This window comes from Myxocyprinus asiaticus, chromosome 16 (assembly GCF_019703515.2).
Source record: "Myxocyprinus asiaticus isolate MX2 ecotype Aquarium Trade chromosome 16, UBuf_Myxa_2, whole genome shotgun sequence".
Lineage (NCBI taxonomy): Eukaryota > Metazoa > Chordata > Actinopteri > Cypriniformes > Catostomidae > Myxocyprinus > Myxocyprinus asiaticus.
The window spans coordinates 19,622,550-19,645,794 of record NC_059359.1 but is presented as its reverse complement, the minus strand read 5'-3'; the positions used below and the strand labels follow the sequence as shown (position 1 = coordinate 19,645,794).

General features: G+C 39.4%; 2 protein-coding genes across 3 annotated transcripts in view; both read right to left on the bottom strand.

Moving 5' to 3' along the window:
• LOC127454507 (focal adhesion kinase 1-like) overlaps positions 1-345 on the bottom strand; it is a 119,796-nt gene extending 119,451 nt beyond the window's left edge. Inside the window, exon 1 of the mRNA XM_051721778.1 lies at positions 175-345. The gene's annotated coding sequence lies outside the window, so the exon portion shown is untranslated. The remainder of the gene's footprint in view (positions 1-174) is intronic.
• Positions 346-3,772: 3,427 nt separating this feature from the next.
• On the bottom strand, positions 3,773-13,887 carry LOC127454523 (DENN domain-containing protein 3-like). 2 transcript variants are annotated; one of them, XM_051721817.1, is made up of 3 exons: positions 13,759-13,887; positions 5,272-5,409; positions 3,773-3,966 (listed from the first exon to the last, which is right to left on the bottom strand). In XM_051721817.1, exons 1-3 carry the CDS (start codon positions 13,813-13,815, stop codon positions 3,793-3,795), a joined length of 369 nt encoding a protein of 122 aa, XP_051577777.1. In that variant the 5' UTR covers positions 13,816-13,887; the 3' UTR covers positions 3,773-3,792. The 2 variants fall into 2 exon arrangements, with proteins under 2 accessions (XP_051577777.1, XP_051577778.1); XM_051721818.1 differs by lacking the exon at positions 13,759-13,887 and adding an exon at positions 9,107-9,186.
• Positions 13,888-23,245: the final 9,358 nt, after the last annotated feature.

The window sequence follows — 23,245 nt, the reverse complement described above, 5'->3', positions numbered from 1 at the left end:
TTGCATTCACAATCTAAGGTAGCACAACATGTCAGATTGGCCCAGGAAAGCCCACTCTCCTGGTACAAGTAAAGATCCGAGCCCCTCACGCTATGCTACCAGGCTAACACAGTTATTGCAATTATTATTGCAAACCTATAATGCACATAATCTTTAACATGTACCAGTATTTACCGTATTCTCTTCATCGGTTGTTGCAAAAAAGCGCCCTCTTGATAAACACTCTTTAATCTGCGGTGTTTGGTTTCGGCTTGTGACTTCTTAGCGCTGTTTGTGGGTACGTCCAGGATCCGTGGGGTCTGTACTAAATTCTGAAGCCGAAATCCTCGTTTGTGCTCTCACTCTCGCCGCGACTTGTGATGTTCGATTCGCAAGTGAATCATTCTTTTGAGTCGATCGCTTTTAATGACTCGGTCGAGCCGATTCGCAAAGCGTTCACAAATGACCGGAATGTAAAGAATTTTAGCAGTTAAAATGTAAGTGGGTTACTCGTTTGAACCCTAAACAACGTAACATTCGAACATTTTAGAGCAGGTAGGAAATTGTATCTTTTAAGTGAATTACTGAAACGCTTATAATTTTATAAAAGCACTTACATTAATTCTGCTGTTAAAACTAATGTATTATTTGAGCTGTAAATTTAATTAAATAGTCATTTTTACCGTCATTTAAAGGTTTTAGGGTTTGTTGACATTACATCGTCATGGCAACGAAGTTGTAAAATTGGTTATAACATTACACAGAAAAGGTTAGTAAGTGTTAACACGTATATTGTTTGTGTCTTGTGACTATTTTTTGAAATAGTGAGTGTTTTAACGTTCACAGATTTGCCCCATTCACTTCCATTGCAAGTGCCTCACTAGTAACAACAATACACATCCCCTAACAAAACTCATTTAACTCCACATAACAACCACCGTACAACGATGAGAAAGTGCCTCCAGTTGGAGCCCAGATTTTTTTTTTCCTCCCCTTTCTCCCCAATTTGGAATGGCCAATTCCCAATGCGCTCTAAATCCTCCTGGTGGAGTAGTCACTCGCCTCAATCTGGGTGGTGGAGGAGGAATCTCAGTTGCCTCCGCGTTTTAGACCGTCAATCCACGCATTTTATCATGTGGCTTGTTGAGCGTGTTACGTGGAGACATAGTGCATGTGGAGACTTCATGCTATTCTCCGGCATCCATGCACAACTCACCACGTGCCCCATGAGAGCGAGAACCACATTATAGCGACCACGAGGAGGTTACCCCATGTGACTCTACCCTCCCTAGCAACCAGGCCAATTTGGTTGCTTAGGAGACCTGGCTGGAGTCACTCAGCACGCCCTGGATTCGAACTTGCGACTCCAGGGGTGGTAGTCAATTGTTTTTTGTTTTTAAGAAAAGGAGGGGCAAGTCAAAGTAATCAACATTATGCCACAAATGCTGTCGATTGTGCTTAACTTGTATTTAATCCGGAATATTCCTTTAACGGAAACTAACCGTCCGAACGAACCGATTCTCTTAAGTGAATCTGACATTTTAACGCTGTGATTCTGAATCGATCACTTCAATATGGCTGACGTGCGCTTGAGGCAGTCCAGAGCTGGGTTTGAAAATCTACACGACCTTACCTTACTACAGTTTATCAGGTGATCATCAGAAATGCACAGTTAATAATGTTAATATATATATATATATTATTATTATTATTATTATTATTTTTGTAAAAACCTACCACTGACAACAAAATGCAATTGTTCCTATTGTTTAACATATGTGATGTCCTGAATAGTATATAACAGAAAATAAATGGTTATATTAATGATTAATTTGAAAATGGCGCCACCGTCAGGGAAACTTTAGCTTGCTGCATCTTAATCTGTACCTGTCAACTGTACAAGTACAGGATGTGCTCACAAAACATTTCTTTGGGATCTAAAGTTTTAAATTCTATGAATCAAGTCTGTTATTTTGCTTCTGAATTACACAAAAATTCATTCTTCTGCCACGCACACCAGAAAAAAGCACTAATGTGTGCTGCATGCCTACACACACACACAAACACACTTCATGGACTGGGGGATGAGTATGAATGTGTACTGGCTTTGTCTTCCAGACACATCCCCAAAATTCCTTCCAATGACATCTGACAGTTAGATTGCTGACCCCATCAGAATGTTACACATCAGCCAATCACTGTTTTCTGCATGGGCGGTAAAAAATTCAGCACAGGGCCCCTTCTGCAAAACACCTCCAGATAAAGACGGCTGGTTCTGGATCAGCTCCACATGTTCATTAAGTCTTATTTATATGGATATGACAGGCACAGACTGACCACATCAGCATTGTTATTCTGATATATGACTATTAATAAAACATAAGGGTCTATGTTTTCAAGGAAAGAAGCGAAGATTCTATGTACACATAGTAACAAAGCAGCAAAATACCCCCCCCCCGCCCAATTCTCATTACTGCAATTTATAATATTTAATTTGATATATTTAAATATGTCTTTATTATCTTAAATTGTATATTTTTTTAAATATGACCTGAATATTTCTTAGTGAGATTCACCATAACATTTGTAGTCCATCATAAAATATTCAGATCCCTGTAATAATAATAAATATACATATATATAAGTATTTTCCATAAAAAAGGAGCTTCATACAGTACAATCTCACAAGCCACTCCAGAGACACCACAAGGATTGGCAAACTGTTACACAATCTACTCATTATGGCTGCCATCCATCCTCAGGCAGTGCTTGTGTGGACCTCAACTCGCTTTGATCTGGGGCTTTTCAAGAAATTGTGTATACAGTATGGCAGTTCTGCAAGCCTCACTCGATTCTATATTCAGCTTCAGAATATAAAAAGGTTTTCAAAGAACTGCTAAATTCATACAGAAATATATTATATATGAAATTGTTATTTATATTTTACAGCTACAAGTCTCTAAGGACCTTATTACTCAGGCTACTAAGATATACTGTAGCCTACATTAATACATAGACTCATGGGATCTGAGCAGACCCATTCCTAAAGCAGTCTTGGATTTCACCCCTCATTCAAGAACACAAAAGTGGTTCCTAATACAGGACTATTTATACAAACATTTTTATATAGTAGCTGCCTAACACCATTGTGACTAGGAGGAGGGCGTGGCCGGGCCGTAACGATGGACGGCCAGTGCTGAATTAGCCCCATCAGCGGGACAGGGATAATGAGGTGCCGGGGACGCCAGTTCGAGAGAGAGAGAGACACACACACGGCCGCTATGTATGTGCGCAAGTTCATTTATATAATTAAAGTTATGTTGATTGTTCTGCCGGTTCCCGCCTCCTCCTTGCCCATTACATCCATTAACTGGCTTGATTGAGTATTTGCTATTATTACAACCTTCTAGTTACATCTGCCTATATCTACACAAAAGTCTTTACACTATGCACCTACCCATCAAGCCTTCAGAACATTGGCTAAGACAAGGTTAACACCAATCCAAACCAGTATTAACAGCTCAATACAGCCTTGCGTGGTTACAAGACACTTTTAAAGGGCATTTGTACGCAATACATTAAAACAGTTTGGTAGAATATAGTGAGGGTTAGGGTTGAGAACACATGAAAAAAACAGAAATCTGGTGTCTTTTGTGACTTAATCTTCTTGTAGAAAAACAACAATTCTCCCTTTGACTATCTTTACATTTGGAGAAACATGTAATCATTAGAGACAGTACAGTTACATGTTGCATGTTACAAATCCTGATGCACCTCGATCTGTAAAGCTGGAACTTAAAAAACAATTTGCCATCAAGGCTTGCAAAGCCACTGAGCACGTATCGATCCTATGCTGAGAAAAGCGTATGAACAGTCTCCATGGGCCTCAAGTTCCTTCTCCACCACAAAGGCTTCGGAGTCCAAAACAAAGATCTTCCCCAAAACCTTACTGAGGCCTGACCCACCACTAATACAGCTAATCCAGATCTAAACACAGAGGAGGAAAGAGAAAGTGGAGTAAATTTAATAGTTTTGTAAAGATCTGTTGTGCTATGATGCTTTCATTAAAGTTATATCACCATCAGTCATTCTCTGTGGTGTTTACAAGAGTGACTTTTTTTAGAGCCAGTTTTATTTCACATGATAGAGAACATTGAATTGTGAGTTGTCCACACTAAAAAAAAATGATTTTGTGGTGAAGTAAATATAGCAGAAAATATTTAGTACGTTATTCATTCAATAAGTTAGTGAACTTGAAAATATTAAGTACATTCTACAATTGTACTCAATTCAGTCATGTTTTATCTTACAGGTAAATATGATTTATAATTGTTTATTATCTTAATGCGTCATCATGTAGCAATCTTAAAGAAGAAACTCTTGTCATATTTGTTTGCTAATTTGAGTAAATTTCACATGTAAATAAAATAAGTAAAATTTACTTAACTTTTCGAAGCTGGTGCTCCCAGCATGCACTAGGCTTGAATAGTTAATGAGCTTGCATGGTTTCATTGTTTGCAAGTTGATTTACACTGTTTTCATTGGCGAATTTCTTGTTAACATCTTGTTGTGTGAAGTCTGAATTTAATTTTCTACAAAAATTACATGTTTATGATCAAAATAACTTTTGTTTTTATTTATTTATGCACCAAGTGTTCAGTTCTGATTTTGTTTCTATCACCATAAGCAAGGTGATGTTGTCAGACTACATAGCATGCATTAAGCATCCCCATGGAAGGTATCCATGTGTCATGTAATACATGACAAGGTATGTTAAAAAAAAAAAAAAAAAATTGAATTGCTACAATAGTACACTTTTAAAAGCATGGCTTAATTCAGTGCTACATTGCTTGAGTAAAATGTACAAACGGTGAGTAAACTTTCGAATATTGCAAAGTAAATTTAACTTGAGAATTTCTAATTAAAGCCACCAAGAATTGTGTGTAGTCTTTACTTGAAAATATGGTCTGTTAAATTTACTAGAAATTTCTGCTTGGAAATTGTTACCTAGGTTTTTTTTTAATTTTTTTTTAACTCCAACTTTTTTACAGTGCATTGGCATTCCCTAACCTCATCCTCAAATGAAGAGACTAGAGTTTTACCAGTGTTTTCCTCATTAGCAGAAGCAAAAGACATTATGTGGACATAAGGAAATACAGTATATAACCATAACTGGTGAATTCACCATACATTAAAGATTTTATTTCCAGTTCTATTTCCAGAAGTTGTGACCCTGAAAATGTCAGGTAACATCTACACTTCCAGTCTGACAGCACATCATACACTGAATACCTGATCCTTCACCCTGATCATACAGGGGACCCCGCTGCTGTCCGGGAGTGTGACCCGTTTGGGTGGTTTGGTTGGGTCAGTAGATTCCCAAATGCACAGCTCTGCTGAGTCCATGAAACCTGTCCAGATCTGTCTTCTCTAAACAAAATAAATAAATAATAAAAAAATAAGAACCACACACACAAACAAAATGTCTTGAGATTGTTGGTTATATCTGAGCCAGAGGTAGGTAGTAACATGCTACATTTACTCCGTTATATTTACTTGTGTAACTTTTTGGAGAAAATATACTTTTAAGAGTAGATTTAATGGTGGGTACTTTTTACTCTTACTCAAGTGAAATTCTAATGAAAAAAAATGTACTCTTACATCGTTACAATGGGGGACGTTACTGTCGTTACATTATAATAAGTGTTAATAAATAACCGCTCTACAATAACAGCAGTATTCTAATATTGGCTATGGTGTTTGAGCTACACCCTTTTAGGCGCAACGCTGTCCGCTATAAAAGCAGGTGCACAAACACTATTCCTCAGAATTTTCTTCCTTCAAGACAGCGATTCATCTCTCATCTAGAAGCCCTCTACTGCTTCACCTGATTCCCCGCAGCACTTCGGCAGGTGTTGTGTATCCTTACAAAGCAATTGCACACATATATATATATACACATTTATAAAAAAAAAAAAAAATAGCGTCTCCTACTTGTTACCAGAGGGGTCTTCTGTGCAGGGTTGGGAGGGTTACTTTTGAAATGTATTCCACTACAGATTATAGAATACATGCTGTAAAGTGTAATTTGTAACGTATTCCGTTAGATTACTCAAGGTCAGTAACGTATTCTAAATACTTTGGATTACTTCTTCAGCACTGGTAGATTTTTTTACTTGTTTTGACTATAAAAACTCTGCCAGTACAGTAAGACAAAATACATGTTAAAAACACATTCTCTGAAAAACCTAAATATCTTATGCAGTGTTGTTTCTAACACAAGATAAATCAAACTGGTCTTGTTTTAAGGATTGTCATTTTTATAGGAAAACAATACAAAAATGATCAAGAATAAGATTTATGCCCTAATATCAAAGGTCTTACTAGAAAAAAAAAAAAAAGATCGAATTATGATCCAACGTGAATTTTCTTGATAAAAAAAAAAAAATGATCGTGCCTGGTAACATATGCATGTAAAATGGCTAGAAATAGCATTTTAGCTTAGCATAAAGCTGACAATTTACACAAGGTTTATTTCTATTTCTTCTGCTCCAAACTCACTTCAAACTTACTTCTCTGTCTGCTCATATGAATATAACACATCAGAAAGTGTTTCACCACTGTTCAAATGCACTTTGGATCGCATCATTTATATGTATAAATGTTTTCCATCTGAAAGGACTAAATATTAAATGAAACAAATGACAATAAAATGCAAAGTAATCTCGTCTGTAATCAAAATACTTTTTGAATGTAACTGTATTCTAATTACCAATGATTTAAATTGTAACTCTAGTGGAATACAGTTACTTGTATTTAAAATACAAAATATATATTCCCGTTATTCCGTTACTCCCCAACCCTGCTTCTTATAGAGATGTTATACAGCTCACCATGGGAAATACCGCTAAGGAGGGATCTCCTCTCTCAGGAGCAAGGCACAATCTGGCATCCCCAGCCCAAGCTGTGGAACCTGCATGTGTGGCCCCTGAACGGAGCGCGCTAAACACACCAGAACTGACACATTCAGTCATAAACACCATTTTACAGGCCAGAGCTAAAATGGAATGTGTTCACTGATTGGTGTCTTTCACATGGCAAAGACCCAGTAAACTGCCCTATACATGGAATTCTCATATTTCTTCAAGAGTGATTGGACGCAGGACTCACTCCGTCAATGCTCAAAGTTTGTGGCGACTATATCTACATATCACGCACCTGAAGCCGGCGCCATGATAGGCTAGCATGATTTAATCATAAAGTTCCTTAGAGGAGCAAGACGATTAAATCCACCACGGCCAGCTACAGTTTTGACTTGGGACCTAACTTTGGTCCTACAAGTGCTTGCAGGGCCTTCGAGCATTTGGACACTGTTGATTTGCACATGCTCTCCATTAAGACCGCATAACTGCTGGCTCTGGCCTCAGTAAAATGGGTCAGTGACTTACATGCACTATCAATTGATGTCTGGAGTTTGGCTCCGGTCTTTCACAAGCCACTGTCAAACCCAAAAAAGGCTATGTGCCTAAGGTTCTAACCATGTCTTTGAGCGCAGGTGGTTCACCTTCCAGCTTTCGTTCCTCCTCCATTTAATTCGGATGAGGAACAATCCTTGCATTTGTTATGCCCTGTGCGGGCACTACACGCATATGTTGAGTGCACCCGCCAGTTCAGACTATCTGATCAGCTCTTTGTATGCTATGGAGGATGCACAAAAGGAATGTCCATCTCCAAGCAAAGACTTTCACACTGGATCGTCGATGCGATTGCCCTAGTTTATGAGTCGCATGGTAAAATTTGCCCAATTGGTGTTAAAGTACAATCAACTAGAGGCATGGCCTCCTCATGGGCATGGACAAATGGTGTGTCTTTACAAGATATGTTTTGCAGCAGGATGGTCTTCTCAAAACACATTTGCAAGGTTTTAGAACCTAGACGTAACGTCTGTCTCCACAAGTCCTCTCTGTTTAGAAAGCTTGCCATTTCGTTTGCCAAACATATACTTATGCACCTCCCCTTAAGTATGGGCTCTCCATTTACACAACCGCCTGCATTCAGGCTGATGTAATTTACCATAAATTCACAAGCACTTTCATTATAAATAAAAATAAACTCCGTTCCTGACTGGGTTCGTGAAGGGGTTAATTCATACTATATGACTATAGTTCATATATTCATTCTGAGTGCTCCCCTCCTGGCCCAACATAAGGCAAACTCATATCGGTCGCCGTCCCGCGGGACTGCGGCGTCATGTTTCCTCTCTGGAAGGTTACGTCGTGTAGTGCGGCGTGATGTTATTCTGTTCCCCATATGCGTTAGCACGCAATGTCAAGTGTACTGAGTCGTAAGGGAATGTCTCAGTTACATAACCTTGGTGCCCTGAGAGAAGGGAATGAGACATTGCGAATGTTGGCTGCACTACAAGACTCAGAGTTCTTCTGAGGTGCGAGCGAGTCAGAAAATTCTGAAGAATGGGGATTGTGCACCTGCTTTTATAGTGGACAGCTTCGCGCCTAAAAGGGTGGAGCGCAAACGCCATAGCCACTATTAGAATATTGGCATTATCATAGAGATGTTTCAACTAGGTCATGTGGAAGGACAACTCCCCATTTGCGTTAGCATGCAAAGTCTCGTTTCCTACGTCCCAGGGAACCGAGGTTACGTATGTAACCGAGACGTTTTGTCGCATCGTGCCACACCGCTCGCGTCAGATGTAGACAGAAGGTTATTTTGCTCTGCTGCTCACGTGCTTGATAATGCAGCAATAGCATACAGCCATATGCATTATAAAAGCACACGTGCAATTGGAACAGAGAACAAGCTCTGAACTAAAATTAAGCCTAAACAAGGTTCTAAACACAGAGATAAGGTGCAACTTCAAAAAAAAAAAAAAGTTGTGAAATAGCAACATTAGTTACAACTAATGCATAATCTTGCTTTGATTCATAACTAAGAATATACAATATTATACTTAATATATAGTAATTAAGCCTGTGAGACATTAAATTTATTTCTGTAATAATTGCTTGGAATGTTTCCAAAATTCTCTAATTTTCAAACCCCATCTGTCAAGCATACTTAAAGTGGTTAGTTCACCCATAAATTAATATTTTGTCATCATTTAGACCTTTGTGTCTTCATCTTCTCTGGAACCAAAAACAAGGGGTTAGGCAGAATGTTAGGGACTGACATCCTCAGTCACCATTCACTTTCAGAAATAACAAACAAATGGAATGACGCTGGACAGGGTCAGACTGGATGTGGGCATCTGCTGGGCGGGGGTCAGACTGGAATTTTGAATGCTGGGCACTGAACAGCCTGAGAAACAGACTGATGGCTGGTGTTTGACGGATGCTGGCTACTGGGCTGCATAACATACTGGTAGCTGGTGTCTGATGGGTGCTGACCACTGGAGTGAGCAAAGGGCTGGTCGACCGCCACAGGGAACAGGACAGGCTCAATGACTACAGGGAACAGGACAGGCTCGTTGACGGCCACAGGGAACAGGCTCGATGAGCATGGGGAACTGGACAGGCTGTGTGGCCAGGAGCACTGGCAGCGACTGGGGATCATGTGCCTTACTCGGCTTCCTTCTCCTCCAGACAGTCTGAAGCACTGCAGTGGGAATGGCTGCCGCCTCCTGACGGTCAAGAAGAGGCTCGACAAGGGGGGCTGCAGCTGAACCGTTCTTATCTTCCGCTTCCAAGTCATTGGAGATCTGGGAGTTAGACTGGATGGGGGTGTGCTGGAATGGTTACTCTTGGGAGGCTGCCCATAGTCAGGTGTGATCCAGTTAACCCATGAGATGGGTAGCTTACGAAACCCTGAAACGACAATCTTCCCAGATGTCCCATCGCCCAGGAGCCAAAGGGATCCTCAAGGCATGGTGTACAGTGTCATTGTAGTCCAGCCCCTCAGCTGTTCTTAGGAACTTGCCAGCAAATAAATTCACATCAGCCTCCCCTTGACAGAGAGAACGAAGTCGGGGGAGCTGGACTAAATGCTCTGATTGAACCAAGGGGGTTGGGAGATGGGAAAAGGAAAATGCCCATACTTGCCTCTGCTGGGTCCAGAATTGGTTGGATTGTTCGGTCACGGTACACGGTGCTGAGAGAAGGACCCAAATGCAGGAAGGCAGAATAGGGCTTTCATTAAAAAAAATGAATAAAATATAAATCAAATCTCTCATGAGGAAGAGGAATAAACAACCAAAAACAAAATAGAAACTAGACCAACCGAAACTGGAGACAGGAATCCAACCAGAACACACTAACAGAGTTGCAACACAGCAAAACATTCCAACCAAGACAGAACAACAAAGGAGAGAATATATAGGAGCTGGTAATTAGAGACAGCTGTTGCTGGTGACGAGCTGGGTGAAGAAACAATCAGTCGTCTTGGAAACAGAGCTGATGTTCTCCACGTGGCACCTGAAAAGGGAGAGAGAGGGAAACATAGACACAAACACCAACACACGACAAGACAGACAGACAGACAAGAGGGACTGTCCAGCCCATACTGTGACACAAAGTATTGTACTGTAATCAGTGCTGGGTATACTACTTTTGAATTATAATCTGGTACTGAAATTACATGACTAAAGTTGTACCCAGTAATGTCATCTCTTGGATTACATTTTCATGATGGCTTGTGGATTTTGGATTAATTCATTAATTAAAGAAAACTTACTTAAAGGCGTCATGACATGCCTTTATTATTTTAAAATGTTCCTTAAGGTTCACTAATAATATTAGTTATGTTTTTTTGCACAAAAAAACAACAAAAAAAAAACAGTCATATATTTGTAAAACATGACCATTTTCCACCCTTATTCTGACCCTCTGTCAGAAACGTTTGGTCTTGAGTGACCTGACCTGTCTCTTCTTGCCGTATCACTGCTCACCACTACTGTGCAGGCTACAGAAGTGATTAAATGTAAAGTAAGCATTGATGTGTTTTTGTGGAGGCATTCAGATGCAAATGTCTACCACAGTGTGACATCACAATGTGGAGGAAGTAGAGAATGAGACGTTTTAGCAGCTTGGTTTCAACAAATGCTCTTTTTGCAGTGAGGAGGAAGTTACAAAATGTTTTATAGTACAATGACCTCTTACAGTAAAGTATTTTCCGGAATATAAATCAAGTTTTTTTTCATATTCTAAAAGGCTCTGGGACTTATAGTCAGAAGTGACTTATACATCATTTATACGTAATCATAATTTATGCTTAAACAAACGCGCACCAGAACAGTTGAAATCATCAGTCAGAAATGGTAGAAATGTTTAAAGTTGTCAATTCACAATATTTTGCTTACAAAGTACTTTATACAACCAGTTTAAATATTTTGTCCATCATAACATTATTGTTCTAACAAACTCTAGACCGCTGTCAAACACAACTCCTCACATGCCCACAAAATGACGTTTCATCACACTCGTAATAAAAACATTCAGTCAGTGAATTGTATAAGTAATACACTGCAAAGAGGGTTGCAGATATCAGAAATATCCACAGATAGACAGTCGCTAACATTAATGAATGAATAGAATACAACAGGCATATTGTTTTACTCACAGACTAAAAGCTGTTTATTTGTATACAGTATGGAGTTACAGATGATATAAACAGATGCGGCTTACTTGTCACGTTTCTTGCATGAAACATAAAAAATATGATAAACTGTTACACACGGTTACAAATTCTTCCATTTAAAACAAGCCCAACAACACCGTGATACAATATGTAGAGTAATGTAATGTTCATGGAGCACGTTTGACATCTGAGTGTCTGAATGGTAGTCAGGCGGCTGCTTCCGTGTCCTAGTGCCTTCCAGATACAACCTCTGTCAATGCGACTTATACAGAGATGCGACTTTATGTGTGGTTTACTACTCCATCTTCAGTGTAATTATGGCTGGTGGCTCATATCAGGTCTGTGTGTGCAATCCCACCCACTCCATTTGAAAACACGAAGACTTAGTGAACGTATATCAGCTGTAGGCTGATTTAGAATGAAAATGTTCAATTGTTCAAAAAGAAGATGAATTAGAGGGATCAATAAATTAAGAAAAATGTTCAGCCTTTGATTAATATATTTCATGTAATCTATAAAAAGTAACTGTAATCTGATTACGGTTTTTATAAAGTAATTTAATATCATTACAAGTACTTGATTATTTGTAATCATATTATGTAATCCAAATTACATGTAATCCGTTACTACCTAGCACTGACCGTAAAGTAGTTGACAGGGTTAAGACAAAGGGTACCTGAGTTTATCTGAGTCTTCGTGTTTTAAAACAAACAGTAAGAGCTGGTTAAAAGTGAGACTGGTCATCACTCATAAGAGGAAAGAGAGACAATACAATCCTGAAACCAACTAAATGAACATTGGATACAGAGAATAACTGAAGGATGTGTTTGTGTGCATGCGTCTACCACAGCAGCCATAACACCCTGTAACTCAAGACCGATTGACCACTGAAGACAAGCAGGGTTGAGCCTGGCCAGTACCTGGATGGGAGACATCCTGGGGAAAACTAAGGTTGCTGCTGGAAGAGGTGATATGGAGGCCATTAGGGGGTGCTCACCCTGCAGTCTGTGTGGGTCCTAATGCCCTGGTATAGAGATGGGGACACTATACTGTAAAAAGGCACTGTCTTTTGGATGAGATGTTAAACTGAGGTCTTGACTCTTTGTGGTAATTAAAAATGCCCGAGGCACTTCTTGTAAAAGATTAGGGGTGTAACCTTGGTGTCCTGGTCAAACCCCCCCCCCCCCCCATTGGCCCTTTTCAGTCATGGCCTCCTAATAATCCCCATCCATAAATTGGCTCTATGACTCTACTCTTTCCTCACCACCAATAGCTAGTGTGTGGTGAGTGTACTGGTGCACTATGACTGCTGTTGCATCATCCAGGAGGATGCTGTACACTGTTGGAGAGTCCCCTGTTCACTGTGTAAAGCACTTTGAGTGTAGTGTCCAAAAAAGTGCTATATAAATGCAAAATTCCCATTCACACAAGGAAGGGTGTGGCAAAGCGAGTATGTGATTGTGGAAACTTTATTTTGGCAGCTGCAAATCTTCACATGCCATTACCATTAAACACACTCAATAACTACAGTGATTACCCTTGAAGAGTGTATATTCAACATATTGGGCAGGTTTATGGCAAAGTTTTTTGGACACATTTTTGGAGACTTAAAAACAACTAATGAGCCAATTTTCAATGTTTGCCTAGTAGCCAAAATTATATCGGATTACCTGCTGGTGTCAGTGAATACAGGCACAATATACAGTATATTAATAATGTGTCATTACAGAACACTTTATGATTTTAACTGTATATTATCTTAAAGAAAACATGAAAAAGCATTTGCACCACATTTAACTTCCATAAAGTGACATTTTTATGAGTGAAGCAGAATATTCAGTGAGAAATAATGTGGGGTAGGGCTTGATTTTAACCATTGCATTTTATTGGACTGTTTGGTTGAAAGAAACAGAAAGAGCGAGAAATTCATCCAATCATTCTAAACTAAGATTACAGCTACCATACACTGTACTGTGTAATGTTTGCAGCTTCAATACATTTTAATAGTGCAGTATGCTGATCTTTGCCTAGAGCTTGTACACTCTTTGAGTCTCATGTATTACATTGTACAATGTACTGTATCAGAGAACTTTGTGGGACAGATTTACAGCCAGTACATTGTTCTGCTTCAACAACTAGTGAGAATTTAATTATCAAGTCCATTATCTATACACAAGTTTGTTTTACCTGGAAAGCAAAGTTGTGGCAGGGCCACCAGATCGAGATCTTTGGGAATGCTGACATCTTCTGTGGGTTCCTCCTGGGTTTTTCCGGTGTCGATCAAGGGTCTGTCTTTCTGTCTAATGAAAGGGAATCTGGTTCACTGATGCTTCCTTTGGTCACAAATGGAGGCGCATGAACCTGCAGGACCTCAGGATCAAGCATAGGTAGAGAAGCCTCATTCACCTGCAGCAGAGACTTGTCACACACAGAAATAGAGGATTTGTATCATAAAATCCCATCGAACATGAGGATTTTCCTAAAAGCACACAGTTAGGAGCAAATGCAAATGTTTTAGCTTATGCAGGCTTATTTGTCACCCATGATTAATTTGTTCTACAACCTGTGTCCAATAATAAGAGGGCCTCTGAGGTAAAGTGAGTAGTATTTGTGAGTAGTATTTGGCTGGTTTCAACATGGAAGTGACCATGAGTGGAGGCCACATTTATGTAGAATAAAGTAGCTGAAATGACTGGTGTCTTCCTCTGATTTGAGTGTACAACATATGCCTATTTGTCAAAAGTACTATTCAGTATTCTTTAATTGTAAAATATTTATGTGCAAAAAAGTATGGTAACACTTTACAATGAGGTTCCATTTGTTAACATTAGTTAATGCAACAAGTATCATGATTTAACAATTAACATATATATATATATATATATATATATATATATATATATATATATATATATATATATATATATATATATATATTCGTCTATTTTTAATGTTAGTTATTAATGTTAGTTAATAAAAATACAGTTGTTCATTGTTAGTTCATATAGTGAATTAACTAATGTTAACATCTTCAACTTTTGATTTTAAAAATGTATAACTATATGTTGAAATTAACATTAACCAAGATTAATAAATGCTGTAAAAGGATTGTTCATTGTTAGTTCATGTTAACTAATGTTGTTAACTAATGTTAACAAATGGAACCTTATTGTAAAGTGTTACCAAAAACCTTGCACCTAACTTAGTTCCCCAATAAAAACTCAACTGCATCAATGTAAAATATCTGTATTTTTCCTAAAGTAATATTTTCCATGAATGAGCATGTAGCTTTTCAATAAAGGGTTAAGTTAAAAAAGAAATTATGCAAATTATGCAAAACTGTAGGAATCAGGAATTCCGTCACATATTATTGTGCAGTCCTCAGGCCTGTCTAATCATGTTTTGTAGATACACAACGCGCACCCGATCCACTCCATAGTAGGCCAGCCATTGGGAAAAGGACATATTACCCACCAGACTGCTCCCATTCACCTGCGTGTGGGTGTTACTCATTCTGAAGACATCTCCTTCCTTGTGTTAGATGGTTCAACCTCTGATATCATCCTCAGTCGACCATGGCTGGTACAACATTCACCTGTTGTGTCCTGGGCTTCAGGAGAGATGCTATTGTGGGGCGCAAACTGTTTCCACAGATGCCTGATCCTCCCTTGTCTGGTGCAAAGGAACGTTGTTCCCTCCAATAAGTCAACTTCTGCCCATACCTGCTCTACCTCCATCGAAAGTCCACTGAGAAATCGGCAGTTTGACATTCCACATGCCTATACCGACTTCCACAATGTCTTCAGTCCTCAACTTTCCACTCAACTTCCTCCTTACCGGCCATGGGACTGTGCAATCGACTCATCTTCCTCTTGGCAAACTGTTTCTGCTACCCGTCCTCATCACCCATGGTCTCACCTAGGAGTGGATTTCATCACAGACCTCCCCTCCTTGGATGGCTTCACCTGTGTGCTAGTCGCAGTAGACCGATTCTCTAAGGCTTCTCGTCTGGTTTCCATGAAAACTCTTCCCACTGCTCTGGAGACCGTGGAAGCACTGTTCCATCATGTCTTCCAGAACTTTGGCCTACTGGAGGACATGGTGTCTGACCACGGTCCCCAATTTATCTCAAGAGAATGGAAGGCCTTCTTCTCCCTCCTAGGTGTGTCAGTGAGTCTATCTTCTGGATATCACCCACAGACCAACGGGCAGACGGAAAGGAAAATCCAGGAAATTGGATGTTTTCTGCAAACTTACTGCCACCACAACCAAAACTGCTGGAACAAGTACCTCCCATGGGCTGAGTACGCCCAAAACTCCTTACGCCAATATGCCACCAGCCTAACTACCTTTCAGTACATGCTCGGTTTCCAACCACTGATGTTCCCATGGTCAGACAAGCCATCCAATGTTCCAGCTGTTAACTATTGGTTTTCAGAGAGCGAGAGGGTCTGGGATGCCGCACACATTCACCTCCAGAGAGCAGTCTGGCGCTAGAAGAGTCAGGCCAATGTTCGACACTCCACTCCACCTCCATACCAGCCCGGACAGAAGGTCTGGCTCCCCACACAGGACATCAGGCTCCAACTGCCCTGCAAGAAGTTAAGTCCCCGATTCATACACACTTTTACTATAATAGAACAAATAAATCCAGTCACGTATCGACTCCAACTACCAGCACATTACCGTATTACACCTACCTTTCACGTATCCCTTTAAAAACCTTTTCACCCATTCTGTCTGCTTCCTCAGTCCGGTGAGGTTGGTGGCCCCCCTCCGCTGCTGCTCCAAGACGATGGTCCAGTCCATGCCGTTCATGAAATCCTGGACACTCGATGTCGAAAAGGTTGTCTCGAGTATCTAATTGACTGGGAGGAGTACAGCCTAGATCCGGCCCTTCTAACCAACTTCCACGTAGATCCTCTCCAGCACCCAGCTCCGTGTGGATGGGGTCGGCCTTGGCATCGGGAGTTCTGGGCCTCTTGAGCGGCCTGTGGAGGGGGGTAATGTCACATCTACACCAGACTCCCCCACTCATTCCACACTCCATTCTCTCTCCCTGGACTATTAATCACTCACACCTGATCTTAATCTCACACGCAATCATATTCCCTCTATAAATACTCTCCCTTGCCACTCAGTCATTGTCTAGTCTCCGCAAGGAACACTTGGACTTACCTGCTGTCTATCATTGGATATACTCATGTTAACCTTCGTCTGAATCCTCAATTCCTTCTCACTGATCTCCCCAAGTGCTCTTCCTCCTACGGCTCTCCTGAGTGGCGCTCTGTCTACAGTCTTCCTATAAACATGAACTCATTCACCATAAGCTAAGTTATCAAATCATCCATCTACTGTACTGTTGACTTACCTGTGTGTTTGCCATCTTCAATAAAGCTCCCGCTACTGGGTTCAACTGTCCATCTGTGTCTGTGTTGTGTCCGTGACAAGGGGGGCAGAATGTTCACCATGTAACCAAGTTTTCTGTTGTGTCTTGTTTTTAGTTTTTATGTATGTGGCAGCGGGGGTATGGGCGAGCGTCTGTCTGGAGAGAGGGAAGGCGGTAAGGGCGCTTGCACCTGAGCTAGATTATGTGTAACACCTGTCTCTAATTCCAGTGAGCATGGGGAGAGCAGCATATAAGCAGCCACACCACCAGCAGAGAGGGTGAGAGTCTGGCACATAGAAGGCCACGGTGCTCCTGAAGCTGAAGCTGTTTAACCTGTTATGTTTACGAAGCTGATGTGTTTAAGTGACTACGTGTTTATGAAGCTGTTGTGTTAAATGCCTATGTGCCTGTGAAGCTGACGAGTTTGTGAAGCTGTAAAGCACTGAAGTGGCTTATTAAAAGTCCTACCTGAGCCAGGAAAGACTTGCTTCCCTGTGATCTCCTTCCCGCCGGTTGTGAAGCTGTCTTACAATGTAATTGCATATATAGCCAGGGTTGGGGAGTAACAGAATAAATGTAATGGGATTACGTATTTAAAATACAAAATATTAGTAACTGTATTCCACCACAGTTACAATTTAAATAATTGGTAATTATAATACAGTTACATTCAAAATGTATTTTGATTACTGAAGAGATTACTTTGCATTTTATTGTCATTTGTTTCATTTAATATTTAGTCCTTTCAGGTGGAAAAATGTATACAAATAATGATGCGATCCAAAGTGCATTTGAACAGCGGTGAAACACTTTCTTATGTTGTGTTACATTCATACAAGCAGACAGAGAAGTATGTTTTGAAGTATGTTTGGAGCAGCAGAGATAGAAATAAACCTTTATAAAATAAAATTGTCAGCTTTACGCTAAGCTAAAATGCTATTTCTAGCCATTTTACATGCACGTTACGAGGCACGATCATATTTTTTAATCAAGAAAATTCACGTTTGATCATAATTCTTTTTTTCTAGTAAGACCTTTGATATTAGGACAAAAATCATATTCTTGATAATAATGTTTGTACTGTTTTCCTGTACAAATATCAAACTTCTTATAACAAGATCAATTTAATTTATCTTGTTTCAGAAGCAACACTGCATAAGATATTTAGGTTTTTCAGAGAATGTATTTTTAACATGTGTATTTTGTCTTACTATACTGGCAGAGTTTCTATAGTCAAAACAAGTGAAAAAGTCTACCAGTGCTGAAGAAGTAATCCAAAGTATTTAGAATACGTTACTGACCTTGAGTAATCTAACGGAATACGTTACAAATTACATTTTATAGCATGTATTCTGTAATCTGTAGTGGAATACATTTCAAAAGTAACCCTCCCAACCCTGTACATAGCATTCTGTACTTGTATGCACTCATTTTAGACTGAAGGCCAGATTGGACAAAACGTCACCTCATGCAGGCAGAATTTGTTATATAGATATATTTTTATTTTAATAAAGTCCAGAATCAACTTCATGCTGCTTTAATTACCAAAAACAAAAGGGACATACATAATTGACTAATTTCGTTTACCATAAGGCTTTACATAGCCATAAGGATTACATTAAAGCTAATCTATGTAAAAAGGGTAATGTGAAATTTGACATTAAGGATCTACACTCACTGAGCACTTTATCAGTCCCACCAGGATTTCGCGGCACTTTTTCCTGATTTTTGCGGCCCAAAATGACTGAATTTGCTGTGTGCTTTTCTCAAATTTTGTGATGCAGTTTGCGGCATTTTTTGGGGTTGGTTTGCAGTGAAAATTCACAAATCATCATTATATACCTTCTTAATTATGTTAATTACATTGTAAATGCAATTACATGTAATATTTTAGAGCACAATAACTGAATATGCAGTTAGCAAAAAAAAAGAGAATTACACACAAAAATAGGTGACAATACATTTAGGTGAAACCTGTAGGTATTGGAAGACCCTTAATTCTCTTTGTTTTAAAATGTTCTGCCTCAGACAATGCAAGAAAACATAGTTTCTTAGACTTAGTCTAAGTTTAAAATAGATGTGCAATAAATCTGTGTAACGATGCTCTGGCAATGACAGACAGATGAAGACGAGATGATGTGAAGAACCCAAGTGCAGTTTAATACAAACGTGAAATCCAAAAACAGTAAATCCAAACGTGAACAAAACATAAACATGGACATGACATGACTACCAAACAATGTTACAACACAAAATACCTGACAAAGGACAAAGGCAAACATGAGGGAATAAATACATGGACAAGTGTAACAAGACAACCAATGAAAACAAGACACATGAACATGGAGGGAAACAGGATGATCACATGAATTGACATGGAAACAAGGAATCACATGACATGGAACACATGACTATAAAACAGGAACTAAACTTCCAAAATAAAAGACATTAACACAAAACATGAACAAAAACACATAAACCATGACAGTCTGTAAACTAAAAACATCAATGAGGATTCATTAGGCCTGTTGCAATTATAATTGCAATCTGATATTGAAATCTGATATATGGCTGATATAATCTGATATACAGGTGCATCTCAATAAATTAGAATGTCGTGGAAAAGTTCATTTATTTCAGTAATTCAACTCAAATTGTGAAACTCGTGTATTAAATAAATTCAATGCACACAGACTGAAGTAGTTTAAGTCTTTGGTTCTTTTAATTGTGATGATTTTGGCTCACATTTAACAAAAACCCACCAATTCACTATCTCAAAAAATTAGAATACATCATAAGACCAATAAAAAAAACATTTTTAGTGAGTTGTTGGCTTTCTGGAAAGTATGTTCATTTACTGTATATGTACTCAATACATGGTAGGGGTTCCTTTTGCTTTAATTACTGCCTCAATTCGGCGTGGCATGGAGGTGATCAGTTTGTGGCACTGCTAAGGTGGTATGGAAGCCCAGGTTTCTTTGACAGTGGCCTTCAGCTCATCTGCATTTTTTGGTCTCTTGTTTCTCATTTTCCTCTTGACAATACCCCATAGATTCTCTACGGGGTTCAGGTCTGGTGAGTTTGCTGGCCAGTCAAGCACACCAACACCATGGTCATTTAACCAACTTTTGGTGCTTTTGGCAGTGTGGGCAGGTGCCAAATCCTGCTGGAAAATGAAATCAGCATCTTTAAAAAGCTGGTCAGCAGAAGGAAGCATGAAGTGCTCCAAAATTTCTTGGTAAACGGGTGCAGTGACTTTGGTTTTCAAAAAACACAATGGACCAACACCAGCAGATGACATTGCACCCCAAATCATCACAGACTGTGGAAACTTAACACTGGACTTCAAGCAACTTGGGCTATGAGCTTCTCCACCCTTCCTCCAGACTCTAGGACCTTGGTTTCCAAATGAAATACAAAACTTGCTCTCATCTGAAAAGAGGACTTTGGACCACTGGGCAACAGTCCAGTTCTTCTCCTTAGCCCAGGTAAGACGCCTCTGACGTTGTCTGTGGTTTAACAAGAGGAATACAACAACTGTAGCCAAATTCCTTGACACGTCTGTGTGTGGTGGCTCTTGATGCCTTGACCCCAGCCTCAGTCCATTCCTTGTGAAGTTCACCCAAATTCTTGAATCGATTTTGATTGACAATTCTCATAAGGCTGTGGTTCTCTCGGTTGGTTGTGCATCTTTTTCTTCCACACTTTTTCCTTCCACTCAACTTTCTGTTAACAATGCTTGGATACAGCACTCTGTGAACAGCCAGCTTCTTTGGCAATGAATGTTTGTGGCTTACCCTCCTTGTGAAGGGTGTCAATGATTGTCTTCTGGACAACTGTCAGATCAGCAGTCTTCCCCATGATTGTGTAGCCTAGTGAACCAAACTGAGAGACCATTTTGAAGACTCAGGAAACTTTTGCAGGTGTTTTGAGTTGATTAGCTGATTGGCATGTCACCATATTCTAATTTTTTGAGATAGTGAATTGGTGGGTTTTCGTTAAATGTGAGCCAAAATCATCACAATTAAAAGAACCAAAGACTTAAACTACTTCAATCTGTGTGCATTGAATTTATTTAATACACGAGTTTCACAATTTGAGTTGAATTACTGAAATAAATGAACTTTTCCACGACATTCTAATTTATTGAGATGCACCTGTATGTATAAGTGACATTTTTATATCAGTAAAAAACATTTTCAGCATATAAATGTTCAGCATAAATTGCCATTTTCAGATTCGTAGCCTACTGAATTAAGCACTTCAAATTCTAATCACATTTTACTACACAACTAATGGGGATTTTAAGTGAATGTTAGGGTTTCTGTGTAAAAACGCAGGTTTTATGTCTCATTCGCAGCACTCAGGGTGAAGGTTAAACGCTAGCTGTGATGTATGTGGCATGTGTACAGTCTGCAGTCCCGCTAAAGTTTAGACAAGGATTTTGAGTGAACGCATAACGTGGAGGTGATGAGGCAGAGACGCTTACACTGTTACTATGGAGATGATACAAACGGCAGCTGTGCATTTAGATATTTAGATATGTTGCGACAGCTTCAAACTTTTCAAGCAAATGTTTTGCCGATTGGTTGAATTTGCAAGAATTCTTGTGATTGCAAGATCGCAAAATCCTGGAGGGACTGCTTTATTAAGTACACCTGCACACCTACATATTCGTGCAATTATATAATCAGCCAATCATGTGGCAGCAAAGCAATGTATAAAATCATGACGATACAGGTCAGGAGCTTCAATTAATTTTCACATCATTCATCAGAATGGGGAAAAATTGTGATCTCAGTGATTTCGACTGTAGCATGATTGTTGGTGCCAGGCAGGCTGGTTTGAGTATTTCTGGAACTGCTGCTCTCCTGAGATTTTCAGGCACAACAGTCTCTAGAGTAGGGCTAGTCAACTGGCAGCCCGCGGGCCAAATCCTGCCCTCCAATCATCATTGTCTGGCACTCTGACTGATTTCTGATCAAACTGTCTCGCCATCTGAAATACCAGAGCGCTCTCAGTGCAAACTCAGCGTTCACAGGCGCGAGCCTAAGCAATCGGCGGTGAGTTTAACAACGCTCAAAGGTGCATGCAACAGCATTCAGCCGTCATAAATTGTCCATACCGGAGTTGCGTTTAAGCTTTTCTGGCGATAGTTTAGTTACACTGCTTTTGCTAAACATGGATCACACCGTTTAGGTGAGCATTTGATTGTCTTTTTCAATCAAATGTATTTATATAAAATTGCTTAATTGCATGGAGTGTGGTCAAATCTACAGCTGTAAGAAATTATCACCGCAGTAGTGACAGAAATGTTGTCAGCACATACTGTATGCACATTAGGCAACAAAAGCAATCGATTATGAAAACGGAATGTTCAAAGAAAATGCGCTGAAAAGTTTGCTTTTATTCACTATTCTTTAAGTGTAAAACTGGCGTGTCTCATCTGTTAAGGCTCTGTAGGGTTCGTGAAAGTGATAATGTGAAACTGAACCTGCAAATATCCTGATTATATTTGGTTCTATACAGCTGTGAGTCAGCCCTCTCAATCACGAACAGCATCAACTCCGTTTGTTCTTGTTTTGCCAATGATTAGCTGCACAAATATCTGGCTCCTGCACTAGCTATTGTGAGCAAATTCACAATATTTGCTGGACTAATTTTTATCTCACTGAATAGAATATAGAGAAAATGGAAGAATAGAATTATCGTTTAATTGTTTTTTTTTTTTTTTTAAAGAATATTAAAATGTAAATATCATTTACATTGCTAAAAATGTAAAAACAAAAGCAACGAAAATCTTACTTTACTTTTTGTTGCAGGCTGCTAACGTTTCCCGCAAGGCGAGGTGACGTACATTAGAATGGCTTAACTTTACTGGCGGGAAATGACGTTTCATAAAGTCAGTCCTGACCTGAGGCATAAAAAAGGAGACATGGCCACAAACACACCAAATAACGAATATTTACAGCATTATTATTAAAAATGTAAAATCGTAACCATTTTATATTGATGAATACACTGGGGTTCCTCAATGGCAGTCAAAATGAGGATGAATTCACCTTTGTAGATAGATGTTTAAAATCTTTTAACGCACCAGATGATAAATAAAAGTTCATACTATTTGCAGTGTACTTGCGCCATCTAGCGCTACCTTGCGGCAACACAACACCAGTGTGTGCTACGTGTAGTCAGTAAACATAAAATAGATTTTAGTGAAATAACTCATATTGTGGCGCAGTTTAAAAAAAAAAAAAAAAAACTCAAGTCAGTAAAACTTTTCTC

Coding starts and splice junctions, on each gene's coding strand:
- LOC127454523 (XM_051721817.1), bottom strand. CDS start 13,815: ATGTCAGCATTCCCAAAGATCTCGATCTGGTGGCCCTGCCACAACTTT. Junction 5,410..13,758: donor GCCACAACTTTGCTTTCCAG/GTAAAACAAACT, acceptor TATTTTGTTTAG/AGAAGACAGATCTGGACAGG. Junction 3,967..5,271: donor TGATCAGGGTGAAGGATCAG/GTATTCAGTGTA, acceptor CTCTGTGTTTAG/ATCTGGATTAGCTGTATTAG.